The 26,369-nt window shown below is 46.0% G+C and overlaps 1 protein-coding gene across 4 annotated transcripts in view; it reads right to left on the bottom strand.

Moving 5' to 3' along the window:
* The window catches only part of NUP214 (nucleoporin 214), a 174,090-nt gene extending 147,945 nt beyond the window's left edge, over positions 1-26,145 (bottom strand). For all 4 annotated transcript variants that reach the window (XM_068248857.1, XM_068248861.1, XM_068248859.1 and 1 more), the window contains exons 1-5: positions 26,009-26,145; positions 18,955-19,150; positions 6,961-7,109; positions 3,905-4,100; positions 931-1,001 (exon numbers count right to left, since the gene is read on the bottom strand). In XM_068248857.1, the coding sequence (XP_068104958.1) occupies positions 931-1,001; positions 3,905-4,100; positions 6,961-7,109; positions 18,955-19,150; positions 26,009-26,050 (654 nt within the window). In that variant the 5' untranslated portion in view covers positions 26,051-26,145. The remainder of the gene's footprint in view (positions 1-930; positions 1,002-3,904; positions 4,101-6,960; positions 7,110-18,954; positions 19,151-26,008) is intronic.
* Between the last annotated feature and the right edge of the window lie 224 nt (positions 26,146-26,369).

Genomic DNA, 26,369 nt, shown 5'->3' with positions numbered 1-26,369 from the left:
CCCAGTTTAGCTAGTATAGTGCCCCAGTTTAGCGCTCAGTATAGCTAGTATAGCGCCCCAGTTTAGCTAGTATAGCGCTCAGTAAAGCTAGTTACGTGCCCCAGTTTAGCCAGTACAGTCCCCGCTCCCCATGGCCGCCGCCGCTATTACCTGGCTGCATCTTCTATTTCAATCTCCGTTCTTGTAAACATTCAGAGCAGCACGCCCGGCGCTGCTACTGTGACGAGCGGCGAGCCAGGAAAGAGCGGTTCCCATAGTAACAGGACGCTCTTTCCTGCCTCGTCACAGTAGCAGCGCCGGGCGCGCTGCTCTGAATGTTTACAAGAACGGAGATTGAAATAGAAGATGCAGCCAGGTAATAGCGGCGGCGGCGGCCATGGGGGGAGCGGGGGACCCGCGGACAAGCGGAGGGGGGGACCCGCGGACCACCATGACTCGCATACAAGCCGAACCCCCAACTTTTGGCCCCCTTTTTGGGGGTCAAAAATTCGGCTTGTATGCGAGTATATACGGTATTTTTTTATTATTATTATTTAGTATTTATATAGCGCCGACATATTACGCAGCGCTGTACAGTGTATATATATAGTCTTGTCACTAACTGTCCCTCAAAGGAGCTCACAATCTAATCCCTACCATTGCCATATGTCTATATTATGTAGTGTAAAGATACTGTCTAGGGCCAATTTTTTAGAGGTAGCCAATTAACTTATCTGTATGTTTTTGGAATGTGGGAGGAAACCGGAGTGCCCGGAGGAAACCCACACAGACACGGAGAGAACATACAAACTCTTTGCAGATAGTGCCCTGGCTGGGACTCGAACCAGAGACCCAGCGCTGCAAGGCGAGAGCGCTAACCACTACGCCACCGTGCTGCCCCAAATAGTCAAATACTGTACAAAAAAATCCCTAGGAAGGAGTGATACTTACTGGGAGGTACTGCACCACTGTGCCATTCTGCTTGCCCACCGCCAGCTGCTTCCCTTTTGGGCTCCAACATACTGTTTAAAATAAATTATGTCAATGCACATTAATATAAAAAACAAACAAACAAAACTTAATATATAGTTTTAACGCAACCATAATCAGTTTACCGTAGTTAACCATTTTTCTACCACAGGTTTCGCCCCCCCCCCCCCTTAAAAAAAAAAAAAAATCACAGCAATTTTCAAATCATGCTCCTCCCATTCATTCCCCAACAACAACCGTATATACAATATCCATATATTACTTTTTTTTTCCTTCACAAATTAGGCTTTCTTTGGGTAGTACGCTTTGCTAAAAATTATTTTTTATGCATTTTAAAGGGAATAAGATTTATATTTAAGTCAGTATTTCTCAGGTTACAACCTTTATACCAGTGGTCCTCAAGCTAAGGCCCGCGGCCCGAATGGGGCCCCCGAGGATTTTTTTACCGCCCCCCCCCAAATGTATTACTTATAGACGCGGTCAGCTACATCTTTAAATATTGGTGGTCCGCATATAGAATAGCAGTGCTGGCACCACCCATCCACATGGAAGCCAGAACGCAGTAATTTGCTGGTTTCCAATCAAATTCCACATCAGGTGACACAGCTGTCCAATTGGACTTCAGGTTGTCACCTGGGTATGCTTCACTCTCTGGCCTGCAAAGACACCATTTTATGTATACTCCGGCCCTGAAACCGTTTGGGGACCCTTGCTTTATAGTTTAAAAAAATAAAAAAAATAAGTGTTACTGTATATAAAACCCCACACATTTTACTTGCCCCAGCTATAAACAATTAAATAATGTTCCTAGTACAATGTGTGGCGATAAGATTTTATTTGCACAAACTATAGTAATGTACCCTCTTTTTAGAAGTTTTTCTTTATTACTTTGGCAACTATGGGGTAGTGTTGAAAGGGTGTTACACACACACACACACAGACACACACCTATCTATATTTATATTTCCTTTTTTTCCCCCTCACTCGATCCGCTCTCCTCCTCTGGAACACTCTCCCTCAAAACACCCGCCACTCATCCACACTTACTCTTTTTAGGTTCAATCTGAGAATTCACCTCTTTAGGCAAGCATATCCTCCTACCGAGGACGCTGAACTGACCACCATTTCTACCACTCCATACACAGCTTCCCTTACCAACTGTCTTATACCTTATACCTTTAGACTGTACGGCCTTTCAACCAGGGCTCTCTTCCTTCTTTATCTCACAATGCTGTGTAATGGGTGTACATACCTCCCACCCCTGTGTAACAATAGTGAATGTGTTCAATACACTAGCTGTTATCCACTCTTGTATCATTTATTTTGTATTGTTATGCCCAGTATGCTATTGTACAGTGCAACGGAAGATGCTGGCACTATTTAAACAGAAAAAAACAAAAGGATGCAGAGCCGGCACTAGCTGTGTTCCGTGTTTAATCCATAGGTTGTGATACATAGATTGTGGTACGTCAGTTACGTGCAATATAAAGGTTCACATACCGTTGGGTGGAGACTGCGAGCTGTGAGCTAGTGTTGGGTGCTGGGCACAGAATAAGCCAGACGGCCGTTTCGCGCTAGCAGAGAGCTTCTACGGAGGCTTGTACGTGTGGGGCTGTGCTGGCTGGGTACAAATACTCTCAGCTATGGCGTCCGGCAGATTTCGCTCGCCGGGGCCAACCCTGTTGTTCCCCTCCTACTGTGTCGATGGTGGAGCGCATATGCGCTCCACACTAGAGCCAGGGAGGGAAGCATACTTGGACTACGGATGCCAGTGCAGACCATACTATATTAGATGTCTGCTGGAGCTATTGCTGCTAATGGCATATTAAGTCCGGTTTGGCGCCATCTAGTGGCCAAAGGCTAAACTGCATTTCAACCATAAAATCTCGTGTGCATTACTAAAATTCCGTACATAATGTAAAAAAACTATTTAAGCAGAATATAATATAATATATAATATATATATATATATATATATATATATATATATATATATATATATATATATATATATATATATATATATATATATATATATATATATATATATATATATATATATATATATATATATATACATACATACATATACACACACACACACGTACATACACATATATACACATGTACATATACATATACACATACATATATACACATACATACATACATACATACATACATACATAGTGTATGTGAGTATATTTTTACTTTTTGACCACTAGATGTCACCCAAAAATTATTTGTGCACAGGAAGTGCGGTGTATGAGTTTACTTTCACTTTGTGAATGAATACCAGGATCTCGCTGATGCAGGCTTTTATACACTACTGGCACTTTGATCGGCTTTGGGAACACAAGTTCCCATTCACGATCACGGACCACGGGAACGGCGACGAGAAAATGCACAGGTGCAATCACGAGTGGTGAAGAGAACAATCAGAATCATTCAATCAAAATAAATCGCACACCTATAGTACAGCAGTGCTGGAACCCGTAGCAGCGATAATATCAATATGTTGTCTGCTTATGTCTTGATAAAGGGGACCTGATTGGCCCCGAAACAATTGTTGGCCGAGACAATTTGGTGTGTATTATATGTGTGCATTGGAACAATAAAAGCACGTTGTCCCTTGAAGATTGTGTGCGGATCCCTCCTTTGACTGTTGAACAATCAGAATCAGACACATATCTATGCCCCTGATCCACAAGTGAAGTTTACAGGGGCGTAGATACGTGTAGCAGAAATCCGGAAGTGAAAATTTAATCAAAACTTACATAGAACCATGTTTGGTTCTTACACTGTACAGGGTACAGATGACTGCGTCCTATGAATCATTAATAATTAGAGGAGATAAAATAAGAGAGTGAAGAAACAAAATGAACAACCCACCCTGGTCGCCCCCTGCTGGCTGCTACAAGGAAGAAAAACCCACCTGAGGTCACTCCAACAGCCGATGGCAGGTTGGCGTACAAGCTAATCGTTTCTGTGACTTGTAACACGGAGATGCTGCCATCGCTTAGACAGATGGCCACATTCGAAGCTACTGGATTCCATTTAAGGTCTGCAACAAAGCTGCCGGCATCTCGCTGGAGTAGCATAGAAGAGAAGGCCTGTTTCGGCTGCTTGGCCTGTTAAGGAGAGATCAATTTAGCAATAAAATGTTATGTCATGGGAGGTTTGATTACAAAGAGAAGTATGAAAACTTTTTACTGGTCAGTCTGGATCTTTATCAAAGAGGCAGCAGCAGCTTTAGATACCAAATCACAGCAGTCATTCCAGCTCACCCTTGTAAACAATCGTCTGCTGCTTCCCTGTTATAAACCACTGAAGGCAAAAACTTACTGCCAAGGTGAAGCACTCTGAGGAAAACACTGTATTTTTTGGACTATAAGATGCTCCTGATCGTAAGACGCACCGAGGTTTAGAGGTCAAAAACCAGGGGAAAAAAAAATATATACTAAACCTGGTGCATCCATTGTGAAGGGGCATCTTGTAGATTATGCCCCCTTTGTACCTCATGTCCCCCTGTACCTCGTGTCTCTTTGTGTCCTCCTCTGTCCCTCGTTTCCTCCTGTGTCCATTTGTCTGCCTCTATGCCCCTTTGTGTCTCCCTTTTGTCCCCGTGTCCTCCTCTGCATGGGCACTGTACAGGAGTCCCCCACATTGCGGCAGATTGGTGGTTGGTATTGGCAGGTGTTCACAAGTCAGGAACTCCCTGCATTTGGACTATAAGGTGCAGTGACTGTTTTCTCCACTTTTGGCGGAGAAAAAGTGAGCCTTATAGTTCAAAAATACAATAATTCACAACGAAGACTGGAGCAAGGATTTGCATAGAAACCTGTCAGCTAAGGGGAAAAAAAAAAAAAAAAAAAAGTTCTTCAGCCAGCTTGCTCGACTACATCTTCATTCCACCTTGGGCAGCCTTCAGATGTACTTGCTTCCCCAAGTATTTCCGAAGAGCAGTGGATCTGTACTGGGCTCGCACATGCACAGGTAGGTTAAGGTTAGCAAGGGTGGTGGTTAAGTGTTAGGCACCACCCAATGGGGTTGAGGGTTAGGCATAGGTAGAGGGAGGGTTCTGTTTCATTTCGTGGGATCCTGCCCACTTCCTCAGGCCAAATAAAGTGCCTACAAACATCAAAGAGACAAAGATCAAGTAAGCACTTTATTTAGCCTGAGGAAATGGGCAGGATCCCACGAAACGCGTTGCCTGTGCTTGATATTAATAAATAGTTCTACTTATAGCGAGTTGTCTGTGAGGTAAGCCACCTCAATTCTTATTCATTTTAGTGTTTTTAGAAAATGTTATATCCCTTTGGGCGCCCTTTCCCTTCTTGCTGTGTCTTACTCCACCCACTCCCTAGCGAGGGGAGTCCCTTACACCTGACCACGGGTCCACCGCCCCACGAGGTTCAGAGTGTATGTGATCTTTTTCAAGAGAGCGACTGCCTCCAGGATTGCTGGTATACCCGAGTGGAGTCGGTTTTGTGTAACTCCATTTGCCTGAAGTGGTCGGAGAAAATCCTTCTTAGGCTTTTCCATTGTACTGTATTTCTATCTTGAAGCCAATCCTGACATCATTTCCTCTCTTACTCTGTGTATCATTGCCAGCCCCCTCCCAGTCTTAAGACACTCCCACCCAGGTCTGCAATAGAAAGTGCATTGAGAAATATTGGCCATTCAGAGAGGAAAAAAAGTGTGGGAGGGAAAAACAGGAGAGAAAGAGGCTTCAGCCAATTAGGCAGCATTAGTTAAAGAGAAACTCCGACCAAGAATTCAACTTTATCCCAATCAGTAGCTGATACCCCCTTTTACATGAGAAATCTATTCCTTTTCACAAACAGACCATCAGGGGGCACTATATGACTGATATTAACCCCTCCCACAAGAAACTGAGGACCGTGGTACTCCTGGCAGTTTCCTGTCTGTGAACCTTGTTGCATTGTGGGAAATAGCTGTTTACAGCTGTTTCCAACTGCCAAAAAAGCATGCAGCAGCTACATCACCTGCCAACAGTAAAAATGTCACCATGTAATAAAGGTCAGAATGTAAGTCAGGGATTTAAAAGATTTTACAATGGGCAAACACTGACTAAATCATTTATACATCAATATTGTAAAAATGAAGCACTTTTTTTATTATATTATTTTCACTGAAGTTTCTCTAAGTCTGAGGGGGAAAGTAAAGAAAAAGAAAACCCAGCATTCCCTGCAACTTCCTTTGTGTGGCAGATGTACCAAATAAGAGCCAGGGAAACTGGGGAATGTTTTATGAAGAAGAAAAAAAGAGTGATTTTTAACTTTTGGATTTCCTGGTTAGCATGCTTATTACTTGTTTACTAGATAAAAATAAAGAATTGATTTTTGATTTTACGCTCCACAATTACTCTTTAAATAAAACAAGGATTCTAACGGTTGCTATGGGCAACTGCTCTGTGGCTTGCTCCAGATGTCTTTGCATCAGACTTGATAAACCAGAGAATGCTTAGAGTGAGGGCCACAGATAACACAAGAGACTAATGCTGGGAATACACGGTTCGTTTTTGCCTTCGTTTAAACCTTCGATTCGTTCGGTAAACGAATCGAGTGTTGAAAACGTATGTGAAAATAGTCATAATCTCATTATAGTTTCGATAAATAGACCCCAAAAACGAACGACTAGTGATCGAACATGTTTGATATTATCTCTCTTTATCCATCTAATCGAGCCATTGGTAGGCTTGATGGCTGTTCAGATCGATTATATATTCGTTTATGCTAGTCCGTCCCTGTAAAAAGTGATTTTCGTTTCGTTTCTTTGCAGCCTTCGATCATTGGAAAAACGAAACCATCAGAATCGAAAAAAAAAACGAAACCGTGGGTGGTGATATTAACCGTATGACCGATTATTTCGGGATCGAAAAGGACAAAAGGCACAATCGAAACGAAGGTTTAAACGAAGGCAAAAACGAACCGTGTATTCCCAGCATTACACAGATAACGCAAATACCTTATTGACCAGGGTGCGCGTGTCATAGAAGGAGATGATACAGCCGCTGTCACTGGACATGCACACAGACAGGGTGAGGCTGTCAGAGCTCAGCGCCACATGGTGCACCGGGAATGCTGTTGGCACATCAATACCTGGGGGACTGGCAACTGCAAGGGAAGAAGAATACAATTCAATCACATTGCCATGAACACACTCTGCCGGTTAGAGCAAGAGTCCAGGGAAGTAAGAAAAACATCTATACATATTCTATTAAAGTTACACAGAAGTGTCAAAAATAATTATGATGTGATGAACTGTATGTGTAGCACAGATAATTCATAGAACATTAGTAGCAAAGATAAAAAAAAAGTCATTTTTATTTTCAGTTATATATGATGCAGAAAGAAACAGTGGCACACCAATGAACAACAAGAGCAGCCTAGGTTAAACTCAGGGCCAGTCCTCAAGCCCAAACATAAAAAGTCAATTGTAAAAACACTGGAGAACCTGCGCTCATCAGCTATAATGGCGAAACTTCCCGCAGTGAAGGATACTAAATCCAGATATAAAACTCTACCTGTCCCTGTGTCCTGTGTGTTTTGGCTACTGCGCATGTGTAACCGTTGGAACAGGAGGAAGACGCAGCCAGGGGGGTGGGGGGTTTGCAGACGGGCGGGTGCGCGCTGACCTGCAGCAGTGAGATAGACCTAGAGCCCGTTTTTAAATGGGCTTAGGTCTACTAGTCCAGATATAAAACAGTACCTGCGTATACCATGAAAAGCTATAAATGGTCTTCCAAATGTGGGGCTGACCATCCCCAGTGTAGTATGAGGAAGTCCTAGTTAGCGGTGTGTCCGCGCTGGATCAAAGAACAAAAACTTGCACGGGTAACGCTGAGTCCTTCTCCCTTCGCACTCGCAGGAAGTGACGTAACACCGTCTGCACTCCAAGCGCGCTCCAGGGACTGACGGCTCTCCTTCCTGAATACGGGGGAACAGAGGGGACAATACAATAGTGCAGACTGCGCCCAATATTGACAAACTGCACAGTGAATTGCACTTACTGACAAATTCTTGATTTATTGCATATCAAAAGTTAAAATCCCGACCGATTTCGGCCAGCAACCTTCATCAGGGGATAGTTATAATACAAAATGCAACAACTTATATAGTTCACTTAGCCATTCCATCCTCCTCAATTACCAGCCGACAGTACAGGGGGGGGACATACAATTATATTCAATACAACTCTGATACAAGACAATGCAATCATTGCATATTTATTGCATTGTCTATTGTATAAGAGTTGTATTGAATATAATGGTATGTCCCCTCTCCCCTCCTGTACTGTCGGCTGGTAATTGAGAGGAGGGAGAAGGACTCAGCGTTACCAGAGTGAGTTTTCGTTCTTTGATCCAGCGCGGACACATCGCTAACTAGGACTTCCTCATACTGCACTGGGGATGGTCATCCCCACATTTGGAAGCCCATTTATAGCTTTTCACGGTATACGCAGGTACTGTTTTATATCTGGATTTAGTGGCAGACTATCCTTTATTTTCACTTATATAGTTTTTTTTTTTTATATAACATTGCACCATTCTCTAATATTTGCAAAATATTAACCACTTAAGGACCGGGCCATTTTTCACTGATCTGTGCTGCGTGGGCTCTCCAGCCCGCAGCACAGATCAGCTTTGAGCCAGGGCGATCAGACTTCCCCCCCCCCTTTTTTCCCCACTAGGGGGATGTGCTGCTGGGGGGGGGGGGGGGGGTCTGATCGCCGCCGCTCTGTGTGGCCGAGCGGGGGGGGGGGGGGGGGGGGGGAGCTCCTCAAAGCCCCCCTTCGCAGCGCTATTCCTCCCTCCCTCTCCTTCTTGCTATGGGCGGTACAGGACGGCTATCTGTCCTGTACCGCCTCTGATAGGCTTCAGCCTATCAGACGGCTGCGATCCCCGGCCAATTAGAGGCCGGGGATCGCCAATCTGCTTTACGGTGCTGCTGCGTCAGCAGCGCCGTATGATGTAAACACAGGGGATTTCTTCCCCGCATGTTTACATTTCGCCTGCGAGCTGCGATCGGAGGCTCGCAGGCTGTTCACGGAGACACCCTCCGTGAACTGACATGGAACATGGAAACACCACTTCGACCTGCCGACGCCTATCGGCTTTAGGTGGTCGTTAAGTGGTTAAGTATCAAAAGCTGTGGTGTCAGAGACAATTACAAATATTTATAACAAGTTACAGTTTCTCTGCTCTCTGCAGTCACTTCAGTAAGAGACACAGGCAGCTCAGCATTCTCTCACACACAATTCCCCCTCATGGTTCACTCTGCTGTCAGATTAGAGCAGACTGCTGTCAGTTTAGAGTGAAAGGAATTGTATACAGTAAACTAAAGAGATAAGCAAGTGAATTGTATACATCATTATTTACCAGCACTTCAAGAACCCTCTCAGTCCCAGGTTAAAACAACATTTTAATTGATAAGAGTTCCTTTAAATAAACTAGAAATAGTGAGAGACAGGTTGAGATAAGTGCTTCAGAAAACAGCACTGTAACCGACCCAAGTTGGGTCGTGGAGTTCAAAGAAGCTCTTTTGCATAGTTTCTTAACTCTTCCTGTACTGGGAACAATACGAGACTCTTTTCTGTGCTACTAATGTTCTATTTCTTAGCTGTACTACACTTAAAAATCATATTCTAAGTTTATTTTCACTTCAGGCTCCCTTTACCCACTTGACCACTGAGGGTTTTTTCCCCCTTTAGGACCAGAGCAATTTTCCCCTGTCAGTGCTCCTTCCATTCTTTCGCCAATAACTTAACCACTACTAATCACAATGAAATGATCTATAACTTGTTTTTTTCACCACCAATTAGGATTTTTTGGGGAGGAACAGTTTGCTAAGAATTATTTCATTCTAAATGCATTTTAATGGGAATAATAAGAAAAAAAAAATGGGGAAAAAAAATCATTACTTCTCAGTTTTTGACCATTAGTTTTAAAATAAAACATTCTGCTGTGGATAAATCCCACACATCTTATTTGCCCATTTGTCCCGGTTATTGCAACGTTTAAAATATTTCCCTAGAACAGTGATGGCTAACCTTGGCACTCCAGCTGTGACAAAACTAAAAATCCCATCATGCCTCTGCCTCGCCGAGTTATGCTTAGAGCTGTCAGAGTATTGCAATGCCTCATGGGATTTGTGGTTCCACCACAGCTGGGGTGCCAAGGTTAGCCATCACTGCTCTAGTACAATGTATGGCGCCAATATTTTATTTGGAAATAAAGTGCATTTTTTCAGTTTTGTGTCCTTCACTAATTACAAGCCGATAAATAAAATAAATAAATAAATTTAAAAAACAGTAATATACCCTCTTTACATACATACTAAAAAAAAAATTCAGTACCTAAGGTAACTATGCATTTTTTTAATGTCTTATTTAATGCAAAAAATAAAAAAATATTTGGGTACTATGGGCGAGTGTGGAAGAGAAGGAGTTAATTTTAAATGTAAGTGTGGGTATTTTTATTAAATAAAATGTATTTAGGTGTAATTTTACTATTTGGCCACAAGATGTCCCTGAACATTTTTTCCTATTTGCATACTATAAGTACGTGAATAGGAAGTAATGCGTGGATGTGTTACTTCGAAAGATACGACGCAGGCATCTCATTGATGCCGGTGATCATTGCTTATATTAATGAATGGGATGGCGATCACTGACACGGGAACTTAGATTAATGAATGGGATCTGCATTCCTATTCATTCATCTCCCCTCTAACTAGTGGCGACGAGTACGGTGGTGGGATCGAGTGGCGGCCACCCGCAGCAGAAGACTAATATTTACGTCCCTGGCACTTTAGGTGAAGTTTCCCAGAATGTAATTATACTGCACCTGCTGCGGTAAGTGGTTAAGGCACCTGTCACGGACGATTGCGGGGACGCAGGCGCGTCCTGTAACCGCCCGTGAAGAAAAGCGATCGCACTCGATTCTCTGCGTCGATTGCGCTTCAAATCGATAGAATCTGGATTTAGTGTGTAGGAGGTCTGCAGTCCTTTCTTAGCAGAGGAATAGCATCACCTTAACTGCAGGATGGCTCTTTTGATATGCTAATGAGCCTGGGCCCAGAGAGTCCCTGGCTTCAAGCTGTGCTGATGGCCCATCCATCAGGTATAAGGTGACAAACACCATGACAGAACCAATTTAGAGTGAGGGAACTCAGACACTCCGACTCCTTTTCCCAGCAGGGAGCCGACATGTGGCTTGCTGCTGCCAACTTCAAAGAACCTTTGCCTGGGAATGACCTGGTATAAATCCCAGGGGTCTCTCATATTCCATAAACTGCTATATGTATCATATTTTCTGTGTTGCCAGGCTGGCAGACCCTCCAAACTAACAGAGCAGGTAGGGCCCTGCCTGGCGTTGGTTCTGAGCACATTTCAGAACCTTCTGAGGTAAAGACTGCCCGTTAGGCAGTTCAACAGTGCCCTAATGGTACCACAGGGGTCCCACCCCTCATGTTTGGTATCAGACTGCTGGGTACATCAAGGCAGACCTGAAAATATTAGTAAATCTGCCCTGACCTGTACGGTTCTGTGAGATAGAGCCCATATATGGTTAAGGCATGATTTCTGGTCTCCAGGACAAGGGCAGGACTCATCTCATGTTCTAAGGGGGTGTGTGGGCCCGCCCTCACTTCCTCCTACTGAATCAGGGGCATAAGAATGGGAGAGGAGCCAAAACTCAGGGTCCTCCACACTGAACCATCTTGCACTCATCAGATGCCAGCTTGAGGATATGCTGGTATCCACCTGGTCTGAACTCTGAACTCTGGACTTTGAAACCAAGGACTTTATGATTCTTCCCACAATAAGGACATCTTTCCAGGAACTAAGTATTTTTCTCCCTTTTTTTATTTTTCATACTGGCTATTACTGTTTTCATAATTGTTGATTTTCATAATTGTCTGTATATATTAATTATTTATATTGCGTGAATAAACGACTTTTCCCAAGTCATTCACTGTTTCGCTACCCTGCTTATCAGCACACACAGAAATGATCCCGGGTCTCTGAAGATACGCTACTGTTTGTTTGTTGTTGGCTAGACAGAATATCGTGTGTTTAACAGTTTTATTCGCAGGATTAGTCAGTCAGTTAGTGGGCCCCACGGTCCCATAGTAACCGCGGTGGTGGCAGTTTACTCTGAACCAGTAGGTGACGTTGTAATCACCCGTGTCTCACAGGCTCCCTTCTGAGTTGTCTGCAGCTAATTCTTAACGGTTCCTGCGCATTGACTGCGACCAGAGTTCGCACGATCTGTGCGCTGGCACCGTTTAGAAGGCTAAGTGCGGTCAGCCACTGAGGGCTCCTTGTGACAGTGTTAGGCAGCGGTTGGATCTGTGTTGTGCTGAAAGTATCTGCGATAGCGCTAGCGCTATCGAGAAACGAACTAATTCGTTGGTGTAGCTGGAAGGCAATATATTTTTTATATATACAGAGAGACTGTGTAGCCAGTACCCCTTCCCCAAAGTTTTATTTTATTTGGCATGGAAATGTCCGGGAACTACCAGAACATGTGCCTAGCAGACCTGGAAAATCTTTGCGAAGAGAGGGGCATTGGCATCCTCCGCAAGACAAAACGGGACCTGATAGCAGACTTGTCCAGATGGGATGCCCAGCAACTGCGGGAGCCGGGAGTGTCCGCTGAGGTGGATACCAGCCCATCTGACAATCAAGGGGAACCAGAGGCTGAAGATCTTAGGCGTACAGAGGTTGAGCATCCTGCGGGCCCTGTTGCAACAGTTACGCCAGAGACTGTCAGTATGGACCCCAATCCCAGAGTTTCTGACATTACTCGCCCGGAACTGGCCAGTACTGGACTGTCCATGGGTGCTGACCCGGTAATGCAGCAGGCATTACAAAAGCTGATGGAGACTGACCTGGACAAGTACATGCAGTACATGGAAGCACGAGAGGAACGGGAGCGCCAATCTGCAGAACGCAAAGCTGCTGCTGCTGCTGCTGCTGCTGAACGCCACGCGGAGAGGGATGCCGCTGAGCGAGAACGGGAGCGCCAACGACAGCATGAGCTAAACATGGCAAAAGTGCAACAGGCCAGCCGGAGTTCACCGCCCAGTCTCCCTGCTGAAGGAGCTGCACCACCCGTAAGTGCAAAATTTAAATTTGCTAATATTGAAAAAGACACAGACATTGACTTGTTTTTGCGGTCTTTTGAAAAAGCATGCCGTCAGTATCGTCTGTCCCAAGACCAGTGGGCCAGACATCTGACACCTTTGCTGCGCTACAAAGCGCTTGATGCCTTCGCAGAATTGCCTGCGGAGAAGGATAATGATTATGCTGCTATAAAAGACGCTATCATTACTAAGTACCAGCTGACGCCAGAAGCCTATCGGAAAAAGTTCAGGACCTGGCAGAAAAAGCCTTCGGATTCGTACCGAGATGTGGCCAGCAGCTTGCTCACCACACTCCGCCAGTGGACACTAGGCCTCACCAAAGGGTCTTATGATGTCCTGGAGGACTTGATAGTCCTGGAACAATTTCTGAACATTTGCCCTGCTGATGTACGACAGTTTGTGTTAGAACGCAGGCCGGCTTCAGCCACTGTCGCTGCAGACCTTGCTGAGACTTTTGCAACTACCCGGGTGGCTGATACCCGCAGAACTGTCCCATCCAGCTGGAGAGGAGGTCAGCCCAATACTCTGGCAGACTCTCCTGCCCCTGTGAGCCGTCCGCCACAGAGGCCACCCAGCGCAGCTGCTGCACCCAGGCCTGCAGCGCCTGGAGAGGTCACCTGTCACTACTGCCGCCAGCCCGGACACATGAAATTCGACTGTCCGGAGCGGAGACAGACACCACCAGCACCTGGATCATCTGCATCACCTGTACCTCACCCACAGCAGAGGCAACCCGCCAGCGAACCACAGCCTGCATCATCAGATTTTGTCCTGTTTGCACGCGGAAAGGAAATCCGCGACCGAACCGACCAGCAGCAACTTGTTAGAGTGAACGGCAAAGTTGTCACCGGATTTCGAGACACCGGAGCTGACATCACGTTAGTTCACTCACATCTTGTGCCAAAGGAGAGCATCAGCTCCAGCCGATCCCTTGCCCTTACTGGAGTAGAGGGCACCCTTTTCCACATAGCCCATGCAAGAGTGAAGCTGGATTGGGGAGTGGGAGGGGTCCACGAAAGGGTTGTTGGGGTTATGAAGGATCTCCCAGTCCCTGTGTTGCTGGGGACTGATTTGGGCAAGCTTGTGTCCTACTATGAACCTGCCACGACCGCCTTGTCGCTCACGGAAGGAGACGGACTCTCCACCCACCACCAGGTACTTTATACACTTGGGGGAGCACCAGGGGGAGGTGGGTTGAATGTGCCCAGTTCAAGGGTACCAGGTTCAATAGTGCCTGCTTCAAAGGCACCTGAGTTTGATGTACAGACTGTCTGTTGTGATGATGCTGTAACTGTACCTGAGTTTACTGTACAACCTGTCTGTAATGAAAAAATGTCTATACCTGTCAATGTCATTACTGCATGCAATGATGATTTGAGTAATGTCCGTCTGTGCCATTCTGACAGTGTACCGGTGCTAGCAGTACCGCGCAGCTGCACTGCTCAGAACCCGAGCTCAGGACAGGTGGAGGGGGTTCCGGCCTCCTCCCCCTCCTCTGACCACAGGGATGAGACCTTTCAGCCGCTGGCCTCGTGTGACATGAGCCAGTTGGCTGAAACTGACAGCGCCATATTCTCAGCCGCACTACAAAGTGACCCAAGCCTGGAGGTGCTCAGGCAGCAAGCCGCTGAGCCCCTCGCAGACGGGGCCGCTTTCAAGGTGTACTGGGAAGGTGGGAGACTGTACAGTGAGTCTGTACAGCCCCCTACAGGTAGATCCCACGCGGATACCAAGTGGCTTGTGGTCCCGAGTGCGTTTAGGGGACATGTGCTGAAATCCGCACATGGTAATCCTCTGACCGGGCACTCGGGTGTCCGCAAGACACTCGCCGGTATTCGGAAACAGTTTTATTGGCCCCGGATGAACAGGGATGTAGCCAACTACTGCAGGGCATGTGCCGTCTGTCAGGAGCTGGGAAGGTCCAGGGATTCCCGCGGGGTTCCCTTAGGTCCACAGCCACTCAGCAGGGGAACCCTGCGTGGGCTGGCTGTTGACCTAACCAACCCACTGCCCGTTGTCCGCAGTCCCGGCAGACACCACGTCCGACTGCAGTGGCGCAAACGCCCTGTCCAGAACGGTCCCTGTTGGGTCAACCCTGAGGGTAGCCGACCGCGACCGGTCCAGGGGAACCGAGCCACAGGCTCCAATAGGTTTTCCCGCCGTACCGGCAACTCGAGGCCCGTCAGCCAGGTTAGCGGCGCCGCCACCCATCTTGCGGATGAGTGGCTAAGCCACGGACAAGGGGGGGGGCTGTCACGGACGATTGCGGGGACGCAGGCGCGTCCTGTAACCGCCCGTGAAGAAAAGCGATCGCACTCGATTCTCTGCGTCGATTGCGCTTCAAATCGATAGAATCTGGATTTAGTGTGTAGGAGGTCTGCAGTCCTTTCTTAGCAGAGGAATAGCATCACCTTAACTGCAGGATGGCTCTTTTGATATGCTAATGAGCCTGGGCCCAGAGAGTCCCTGGCTTCAAGCTGTGCTGATGGCCCATCCATCAGGTATAAGGTGACAAACACCATGACAGAACCAATTTAGAGTGAGGGAACTCAGACACTCCGACTCCTTTTCCCAGCAGGGAGCCGACATGTGGCTTGCTGCTGCCAACTTCAAAGAACCTTTGCCTGGGAATGACCTGGTATAAATCCCAGGGGTCTCTCATATTCCATAAACTGCTATATGTATCATATTTTCTGTGTTGCCAGGCTGGCAGACCCTCCAAACTAACAGAGCAGGTAGGGCCCTGCCTGGCGTTGGTTCTGAGCACATTTCAGAACCTTCTGAGGTAAAGACTGCCCGTTAGGCAGTTCAACAGTGCCCTAATGGTACCACAGGGGTCCCACCCCTCATGTTTGGTATCAGACTGCTGGGTACATCAAGGCAGACCTGAAAATATTAGTAAATCTGCCCTGACCTGTACGGTTCTGTGAGATAGAGCCCATATATGGTTAAGGCATGATTTCTGGTCTCCAGGACAAGGGCAGGACTCATCTCATGTTCTAAGGGGGTGTGTGGGCCCGCCCTCACTTCCTCCTACTGAATCAGGGGCATAAGAATGGGAGAGGAGCCAAAACTCAGGGTCCTCCACACTGAACCATCTTGCACTCATCAGATGCCAGCTTGAGGATATGCTGGTATCCACCTGGTCTGAACTCTGAACTCTGGACTTTGAAACCAAGGACTTTATGATTCTTCCCACAATAAGGACATCTTTCCAGGAACTAAGTATTTTTCTCCCTTTTTTTATTTTTCATACTGGCTATTACTGTTTTCATAATTGTTGATTTTCATAATTGTCTGTATATATTAATTATTTATATTGCGTGAATAAACGACTTTTCCCAAGTCATTCACTGTTTCGCTACCCTGCTTATCAGCACACACAGAAATGATCCCGGGTCTCTGAAGATACGCTACTGTTTGTTTGTTTGTTGGCTAGACAGAATATCGTGTGTTTAACCGTTTTATTCGCAGGATTAGTCAGTCAGTTAGTGGGCCCCACGGTCCCATAGTAACCGCGGTGGTGGCAGTTTACTCTGAACCAGTAGGTGACGTTGTAATCACCCGTGTCTCACAGGCTCCCTTCTGAGTTGTCTGCAGCTAATTCTTAACGGTTCCTGCACATTGACTGCGACCAGAGTTCGCACGATCTGTGCGCTGGCACCGTTTAGAAGGCTAAGTGCGGTCAGCCACTGAGGGCTCCTTGTAACAGCACCTTTACCTATTTCAAGCAGTTTCAAATGTAATAAAAAGCCCGTATGTATATTTATTTATAATCAATCTGGTGACATTATGTAAGATGTGGAGTTCGCAATTTAGCCTGCTGGTGGCATCAGGTGCTGGAACATCTCTGGACTTCAGGTGGCTCAGTATGGTTACCTGCAACTCCCTGTTCCACCTGCTGTAGTCCTGTGCCTGGGCACACCTGAAACAAGCAGGCAGCTAATCCAATCAGACTTCAGTCAGAAACACCTGATCAGCATGCTTGTTCAGGCTCTATGGCTAAAAAGTATTGCACCATGCCCAATAAAAGATCACTACCACCAAAAAAAAAAAAAAATGTAAAATACATGACAACACAAATAAAAAGTACATTTCTCCCGGATTAAAATGTGCTATAAATTATTTTTATCCTATGCTGGCGTCACTTACAGTAGGTAGCAGAAATCTGATGGAACTGAAAGTTTTTTGACTAGTCCATCTCTTCATGGGGGGAGTCTCAGTATTTCATTTATTCTTTATAAAAGCACTCCCTCAAAAGCATCTATATAAAAGTTGCAGGCCATTATGTCAGATTTTTACTACCTACTGTAATTGACAGCAACACAGGAGATAATTTATAGCTCATTTTACTCTGGGAGGAATGTACTTTGTGTTTTTATGTATTTTAAAGGTTACAATTTTTCGCAATAATGGTTTTTAGTGAATGATCGCTAATGCATTTGTACAGGATCCATTGGGTCCATCAGGTTCTCAGTTTCATGCAATAGGATCTGAATTATCTAAACGAAAATACAGTGCCACAAATGTTGACTCAGATTACACCAGGCCACCATTCTCCATAGCCCAGATGCTCGAGTGCCCCTTATTGGTGCTTTCAGTGGAGGACAGTGGCCCTCTGACTGGTTTGCAGCAAAACATTCTGATAAGAAGCAAATGTTCCGACACCTTTCTCCAATGGCCAGCACTAGGTTTTTTTCAGCAACATGCAGTACAGTAGATCTTCTGTGGGATCAGACCGGAGGCGCTAGCCTTCGCTCCCCCCATGTGCATCATCAAGTCTACGGCACCTATAACTCCACCATTTTTTCTATTTTCAGTTCCTCCCCACAAAAATCAGGAAATTTGGGAGCCGGGGCAACCTGCCATTCAAACTGCGGCAACAAACAGCGGGCATTGCTGGCTATTTGTAGCTGCAGTTTGCATAGTGGAGTTCCGCTACTATGTAGACGAACTCTAAAGGGTCATCGGCGCCAGGCTATACAGAAGGAGGAAGGATCAGTCACGTGAAACGCAATGTGACATGCAAGTCAGAAAACTCCTCCTGCCTGTTCAATGCTGAACAGCGCAAATCAGGAGTATTTGGAGGTTTCAGATTCGCCATTCCAAACACCAGCATTATTCGCGTGAGTGTTAGGGTGCAGCAGGTGATAGTGGACTATTGGTAACATTACAGATATTTTACTAGCTCTGTTTGGCACCCATTTTCCCATGTACACCAATACTATATGCATATAAGAAACACCCTGAAACATTTGCTGTCTTTGCAGAAGCGCTTCTAGTCATTAGACATGAGTCCCTAAGGACGAATCCCAACGCTGTTTCCAAACGATTGGCAACAGAACACAAATTTCAAGCACAGCGAACCAAGATGGTGAGTTAACTTACCCTTGTCGCCACCTCGGTGCGATGCCCTCCAGCTACTTCCTCCTTTCGGCTGTGAAGGAGGAAGTAGTGAGAGCTGGAATACATCACGGAAGGCATCATACAGAGGTGGCTTGAAGGGTGAATTTCTCCCCAGCCCCCCCCCCCCCGTACACTTTGCTTGAAATTTGCATTCCGTATCTTTGGGAACAACATTCGGATTCGGAACACTCATCCCTACAAGTCATCTTCACATTTCTCTTGCCAAAGTTGCTCAAATCTTCATGCTTCTCAGTTTTTACTGCACCTAATAACTCACCATCAAGAAATGACTACTTGCTTACTGCCTATTCCCTAACATATCCCACCCTTTGGCAGGTGCTATTGTAACAAGACAGTCGGTACTATTTACATCACCCATCACCAATCCTAAACGGACTCAACATACAAATGCAGTTCGGGTCCTCTCCAGTTTTAACTGGGATCAGGAGATCTTTGGTAGAGAAGATCTTGAGCCCTGAAGAGCTGCCGAGGAACAGGAAGCCATGCTTATTCGATATGGCCAGCAGATTGGAGCGAGCCTTCGGAAGGTCTGCAGGAGTATTGAAAATCCTCAACTTCTTCAGCTGCTTGAACTGGAAATCCTGTAGGAAACAAACACCAAGTCTATTATGATCTCAGCTGCAACATTTATTTGACAAGCAGTGTTCTCCTCAGGCCTTTTTAGCCGACTAGTTTTGGTGAGCACCTGGTTGTCATCGGCTCACCTCCTCCCCTGCTGTAAGCAGAGTTGTGCAGAAAAGTACCGGCCCTGCATGCTCTCATATTGCCCCACCCGGCTACTTTTTCATGCCACCCAGCTGGAAAAAATTTCTGGGGAGAACACTGGATAACTATAAAAATATGGGAAAAATTTGGAGCACACATATAGTGGCTTGCAAAAGTATTCGGCCCCGTTGAAGTTTTCCACATTTTGTCATATTACTGCCACAAACATGAATCAATTTTATTGGAATTCCACGTGAAATACCAATACAAAGTGGTGTACATGTGAGAAGTGGAACGAAAATCATACATCATTCCAAACATTTTTTACAAATAAATAACTGCAAAGTGGGGTGTGCGTAATTATTCGGCCCCCTGAGTCAATACTTTGTAGAACCACCTTTTGCTGCAATTACAACTGCCAGTCTTTTAGGGTATGTCTCTACCAGCTTTGCACATCTAGTGACTGAAATCCTTGCCCATTCTTCTTTGCAAAACAGCTCCAGCTCAGTCAGATTAGATGGACAGCGTTTGTGAACAGCAGTTTTCAGATCTTGCCACAGATTCTCGATTGGATTTAGATCTGGACTTTGACTGGGCCATTCTAACACATGGATATGTTTTGTTTTAAACCATTCCATTGTTGCCCTGGCTTTACGTTTAGGGTTGTTGTCCTGCTGGAAGGTGAACCTCCACCCTAGTCTCAAGTCTTTTGCAGACTCCAAGATGTTTTCTTCCAAGATTGCCCTGTATTTGGCTCTATCCATTTTCCCATCAACTCTGACCAGCTTCCCTGTCCCTGCTGAAGAGAAGCACCCCCAGAGCATGATGCTGCCACCACCATATTTGACAGTGGGGATGGTGTGTTCAGACTTATGTGCAGGGTTAGTTTTCCGCCACACATAGGCTATCATTCATAAAGCATTTCCGCATGCGGAAATGTTTAAAACAGCTGACTTTACCAAACACTCAGCAAAGTCAGCATTCATAAAGGCTCTTTCCGCATGAAAAAAATGACAGTACCGAGCAGAGTGATAAATCACCGCCTTGTGCGCTGATTATCGGAACAAATGTAGCAAAATGTTAATTCATGAAGATCACCGCAAGCGGTGTGAGGTCAGGAAGTACCGCTCCCTCTGATGTGGCGATACCAATGTAAGTGAATGGAGACACACAGATCTCCCAGGCAGCTGCAGCAGAGCGGAACACGGAGAAATGTATCAACTCGGCAGCTTCCGTGTCTCCGCAAGCCTACCGCCTGCCTACCGCCAGCCTAGTTCAGGGAATTTCCGCACATGGATACATCTTTATGAATGCCCACTGAGAAGTCTAAAATACCGGCAGCTGTGTTTTCCCGCATTGATTTCCCTTACCGACAGCTCCTTTATGAATGATAGCCAATGCGTTTTGCATTTAGACCAAAAAGATAAATTTTGGCCTCATCTGACCAGAGCACCTTCTTCCACATGGTTGCTGTGTCCTAGGCCTGAACGATATATCGTTTTCGGATCGAAATCGCGATCCCGGAAATGCCGATTCCGGGATCGCCATGGCAACGATATTCACCCCCCCTCTGCAGCCCGTCCAGCGGTCCCCTCTGCCGCTCTGTGCAGTGGCAGTTTGCACACACTCGTTCTCTGAGTGGAGGCGGGACACTCTCTCCCACAACTTCCCACTGTGCAGCCAATCAGCGGAGCGGGCGGCAGGCTCCGCCCGCAGGCTCTCACACTCCTTCTCCCAACATTAGCTGGGCGGGCGGCAGACTCCGCCCGCATGGCTGTCAATCGCTGAGTGCTACGAGAGTACGAGTGGCAGACTCCGCCCACCCCGACCTGCAGTCTCTCAGGCTCTCACACGTCCCGGCGGCTCAATATTCCCTCCACATCATAAGCTGGTGAAGAATCCCCAGTAATATAAATAACTTTTTGCCTTGTCCCAGGTATGCTTTGCTCAACTTCTACACAGTGTGTCTTCAACTGTAATGTGTGATGCTGCTGGTAAGAACAGCAGAGACTCAGATTTGGGTATCATTAAGGTGTACTGTTGGCTGTGGTATCAACTGAGCAGCAGGCTCTCACCTGGCAACTCCCTGCTCCCAGTGCTTTAACATCATTTGCTGGGCGAGCGGCAGACTCCACCCGCATGTATGTCAATCAAACTATGTAACATGGCCAGCAGACTCCGCCCACACTCCTGCATGTTTCATAAATACCTCATTGAAAGCAATTCTTGGCTTTAATTTTCATCACTGCATTTTAGATTAATAGCTATTTGTTTTGATACATTCACATAATGCAGTGACAGTTACAAACATCAATTTGATAGTATGATGTCATTTTTTGTCAGCGCATGTTTGTAAATGGTACTGTGTACATTGTGAATTTAGTGCTTAGGCTTGATTTGAAGAAAATCGTGAATCGAAATCGCAATTTCTGACAGAAATCGTGCGATTCAATCTTTTCCTAAAATCGTTCAGGCCTACTGTGTCCCCCACATGACTTGTGGAAAACGGCAAATGGGACTTCGTATGCTTTTCTGTTAACAATGCCTTTCTTCTTGCCACTCTTCCATAAAGGCCAACTTTGTGCAGTGCACAACTAATAGTTGTCCCATGGACAGATTCTTCCACCTGAGCTGTAGATCTCTGCAGCTCGTCCAGAGTCACCATGGGCCTCTTGACTGTATTCCTGATCAGCGCTCTCCTTTTTTGGCCTGTGAGTTTAGGTGGAGGGCCTTGTCTTGGTAGGTTTACAGTTGTGCCATATTCCTTCCATTTCTGAACAATCGCTTGAACAGTGCTCCGTGGGATGTACAAGGCTTTGGAAATCTTTTTGTAGCCTAAGCCTGCTTTAAATTCCTCAATAACTTTATCCCTGACCTGTCTGGTGTGTTCTTTGGACTTCACGGTGTTGTTGCTCCCAATATTCTCTTAGACAACCTCTGAGGCCATCACAGAGCAGCTGTATTTGTACTGACATTAGATTACACACAGGTCCACTCTATTTAGTCATTAGCACTCATCAGGCAATGTCTATGGGGAACTGACTGCACTCAGACCAAAGGAGGCTGAATAATTACACACACGCCACTTTGCAGTTATTGATTTATGAAAAATGTTTGGAATCATGTATGATTTTCATTCCACTTCTCAGGTGTACACCACTTTGTATTGGTCTTTCATGTGGATTTCAATAAAATTGATTCAGGTTTGTGGCAGTAATGTGACAAAATGTGGAAAACTTCAATGGGGCCGAATATTTTTGCAAGCCACTGTATAGCTGTGTTTTTGCAGGTGTTTTGGGGCCTCTGAGTTTGTTCAGCGTTCGTGAGTTTTGTGATCATTTGCGATTTTTCAGATTAAAATGCAGGGCTGTGGAGTTGGGACAAAAATCTTCCGACTCTTCAGTTTATGAAACCATGACTCCGACTACGACTCTGAGTACCCAAAATGGCTCCGACTCCTTAGCCTAATACTTAAAGAGAACCCGAGGTGGGTTTGAAGAATATTATCTGCATACAGAGGCTGGATCTGCCTATACAGCCCAGCCTCTGTTGCTATCCCAAACCCCCCTAAGGTCCCCCTGCACTCTGCAATCCCTCATAAATCACAGCCAAGCTGCTGACAAACAGCTTGTCAGAGCTGGCTGTGTTTATCTCTATAGTGTCAGTCTGCTGCTCTCCCCACCTCCTGCAGAACTCCAGTCCCCGCCTGCATCCCTTCCCTCCCTGCTGATTGGAGGGAAGGGACGGGGGCAGGGACCGGAGCTATGCAGGAGGCGGGGGAGCAGCTGAGACACTACAGATGTAAACACAGCCTCACAGCACGGCTGTGATTTATGAGGGATTGCAGAGTGCAGGGGGACCTTAGTGGGGTTTGGGATAGCAACAGAGGCTGGGCTGTATAGGCAGATCCAGCCTCTGTATGCAGATAACATTCTTTAAACACACCTCGGGTTATCTTTAACAGGGCTGTGGATTTTGTACAAAAATCATCCAACTCAGTTTAAGAAATCAACGACTGACTCCGGGTGCCCAAAATTACCCCAGACTCCTCGACTCAGACTCCACAGCCCTGTTAGATTGGAATACATTTCAAAAAAAAAAACGCATTCGTCGTGTGGGGAAAAGCAAAATGCTGTCTGATTTTAAGTTTTAAGACATATTTCAAACTTTTCAGTCAGTTTCCTGTGCACAATTTTCTGCATACCATGTGTATTTATACGTGGACAATTTTTTTTCTACAGAAGCTAATGTAATTGACAGAAAAAATGCACACAGTTCTGTACTGTGGTCAGTTGCAAAACGAAAAAAAGCATTCAAGTGTGTTTAAAATGCATAAAACAAACAACAAAAAAACAAATGCAGCCAAAATCAGTGAATGAAAAAAAAAAAAAAAAAAAAAGGATGAAAGCAAAACATAAAAACATATAGGATGTGCAATTCCCACAGAAAAACATACATGACTGACAAGTGTGCTTCTTGACTAAGGTATGAGGGTTTAATATCAGGAAGCTAACATTTGTGAAGAAAAAGCTACAGTGAGCATAACAAGTTAGGGTTAAAGAGAGCCCGAGGTGGGCTTATGAAATTTAAAAAAACCTGATCCGGGGGGCTGAGCAGATCAGGTGGCCTCCAAAACCGCCGCTCACGTGGGCCACAATGGACCACTTTCACTTTTGTAACCTCTGGGTCACAACGCTGGAATGAGAGATTCATTCTCTAACATTCACAGCACGCAGGGCAGCGGGGGTGCGGCAGGGGGCGCTGCATGGGAGAGAGCTCTGGAAACCCTGCAGGAATGCCCCTGGCGGGCTTTTCGAACAGGGAATCCCTCTCCCACATGTTTACCTCCGCGATATCGACAAGTATTGTCGCTAATCTCGGGGGGCTATTGCATGGCGGTAGGGGGGCAGAGAGCGGCAGTGTGGGCTGCCCTCCACAAACTACCTCGAATTCTCTTTAAGCCAGATACACACTTGTTTAAAGCCTGTTGAGGCAGCCAATAACTACCACCTCAGCTGACAATTCGGCATGTGTACAGTAGGACCCGACCCGCAACTGATCCATCAGGCGGATCAACTCACCTGAGTGACAGACTATTTTGTTCACACCATTCCTCTGCATGATGTCACGCACAGGCGACTCCATCGCCCCTCCGCCCCCCAACATAGTGACAAAACTTGTTGGCAGCTACACAACGGACTTCAGGTCTGAGCACCACAACAAATCTAGTGTGAAAGGAGCCTAAGGCCCTGTTCACAGTGCTCAGTTGAGTTGCAGAATTATTCTGCAGGTCAACTCACTGCCCATAAAATTCTATGGGGGAGGGGGCTGTTCACAGTACTGTGTTGCAACGGTTCACATTATTCTAGCTGACTGCATGCAGGCTTTGCATTAAAGGCTATGTCCAGTCTTGCAGTTCATACTCATAACTTGTGCATTATGCAACGGACCACTGTGAATCCAGCCACAGGGGTAACAACTACACCACCAGGAAAAATTACTCTGCACAGTCCAGAAACAAGCCACATAATTAACAACTGGCCCCAAAAATACAAATTGCTTCAATGGAAACACAGGCGCTAACACAACCACTCTATTCTGTAGTTTGGGAAAGCAAAGATCAGGCCTGTGATCTTTTACCTGCTGTCTGTGCCCCACATAAAAAAACAAAACTCACATTGCTAGTCTACTTTTGGGGACCAGACATTAATCCTCATAGACAAACGGCCGTGTCCTGCTCGTGGCAAACTCACTACATTTGGTTGCAAAAACACAGTAAAAAAACAGTAACAGTAAAACACAGTAAAATTGCACACCAGGGATATCATTCACAGCCTTCGGCTGCTGGGCTTCGGACACAGTGCTAGCTTCGGCTACTCCCTCCGCCAGCACAACCTAATTGGTTGGTGGAGTAAATAGTGACTCTTGTAGGATCAACTATTTCTTACAAATCGAAACAGCCGTTTATTTGCGGGGGTTCCAGTTGGGCCCCCTAAAGTAAACTTAAACACCAAACTCACTTCCTGTTCCAATGACACCATAAACAGGATGTGAGCGGAAAGCTACAACGCAAACATGTCTTTTTAGCAGTGGGGAAACATTTGTGACAGTGACTTTTTTTCACTACAGTCTCTGTCCCTGCAGAGATTTCCCTTGCACCGACTTTCTAGCATACCCGTTCAGGGAGCATACATTTTCTTCTGCACTTGCGCAACCTCCATCATTTACTGTATAACGCATGTGCAGCATTGCCTCACATCAACTAAGCATATAGGGAAAGGGGGTGGGGTGGGGGGGGGGGGGTGGCCTGGTGGGTATTATTTGGGGGAGGGGAGCATGGAGAGGTTGATAGTTGCCAAAAGGGAGGAGGGGTGTTATTAGTTGAGGGAGGTTCTTCTGTGTGAAAGTAGTGACAGTTTGGGTCATACTAGCATACAAAGCCTACATGTATGCTATTTTGAAAATGCTACTTTGTTGGAACCCCCTCACTTCCTGTCTCAGTTATAAAAGCACCAGGAAGTGAGGGGACGCCTCACCAATGGGAAGCAAAAACAGCAGCAAAGACTTAAGAGAGCTTTTACTACTCTATCCAAAACTATAAACTTTAGTCTGGAGTCAGATTTTGGAGAAGGCCTGCAATGGCAGCCCCGTGTATCTGACCAAGCCATGCTGAGATAAGGAACTACACCTCCCAGCATGCCCCGGGAAGCTCAGATCACATAAAGTGACGCCACCTTTGTGTCTCTCTCCTGAGGGACGTCCGTGTCCTCCTCCATGACTCTGCTGCTGCGGGGCTCCTGCCTACAGACAGCCGCGGCGAAGCTCCCTCTCTCTCACTTCTTTCACTTCGCGCTCAGCAGTGACATCAAAAGGCGGCGCCTGAAAGAAAATAACCCAGCACGTCACTGGGGACCGCCGCCATCTTTGTTAAGGGCAAACCATTACAACCTGTGTAGGAGTGGCTTCTTTCATGACGTGTCTCTGTGGGTCTAAAAACAATGGTGCCTAAGTAATCTCTGACAAATTTTGAATTAAATTAGTATGTGCTACTGACATTGTAGCATAAATTCCTATCCTTTAAAATGATATATTACT

This window comes from Hyperolius riggenbachi, chromosome 8 (assembly GCF_040937935.1).
Source record: "Hyperolius riggenbachi isolate aHypRig1 chromosome 8, aHypRig1.pri, whole genome shotgun sequence".
Classification (NCBI taxonomy): Eukaryota; Metazoa; Chordata; class Amphibia; order Anura; family Hyperoliidae; genus Hyperolius; species Hyperolius riggenbachi.
Note: the sequence above shows the minus strand (reverse complement) of the source record. Positions and strands in the feature narration are given on the sequence as shown.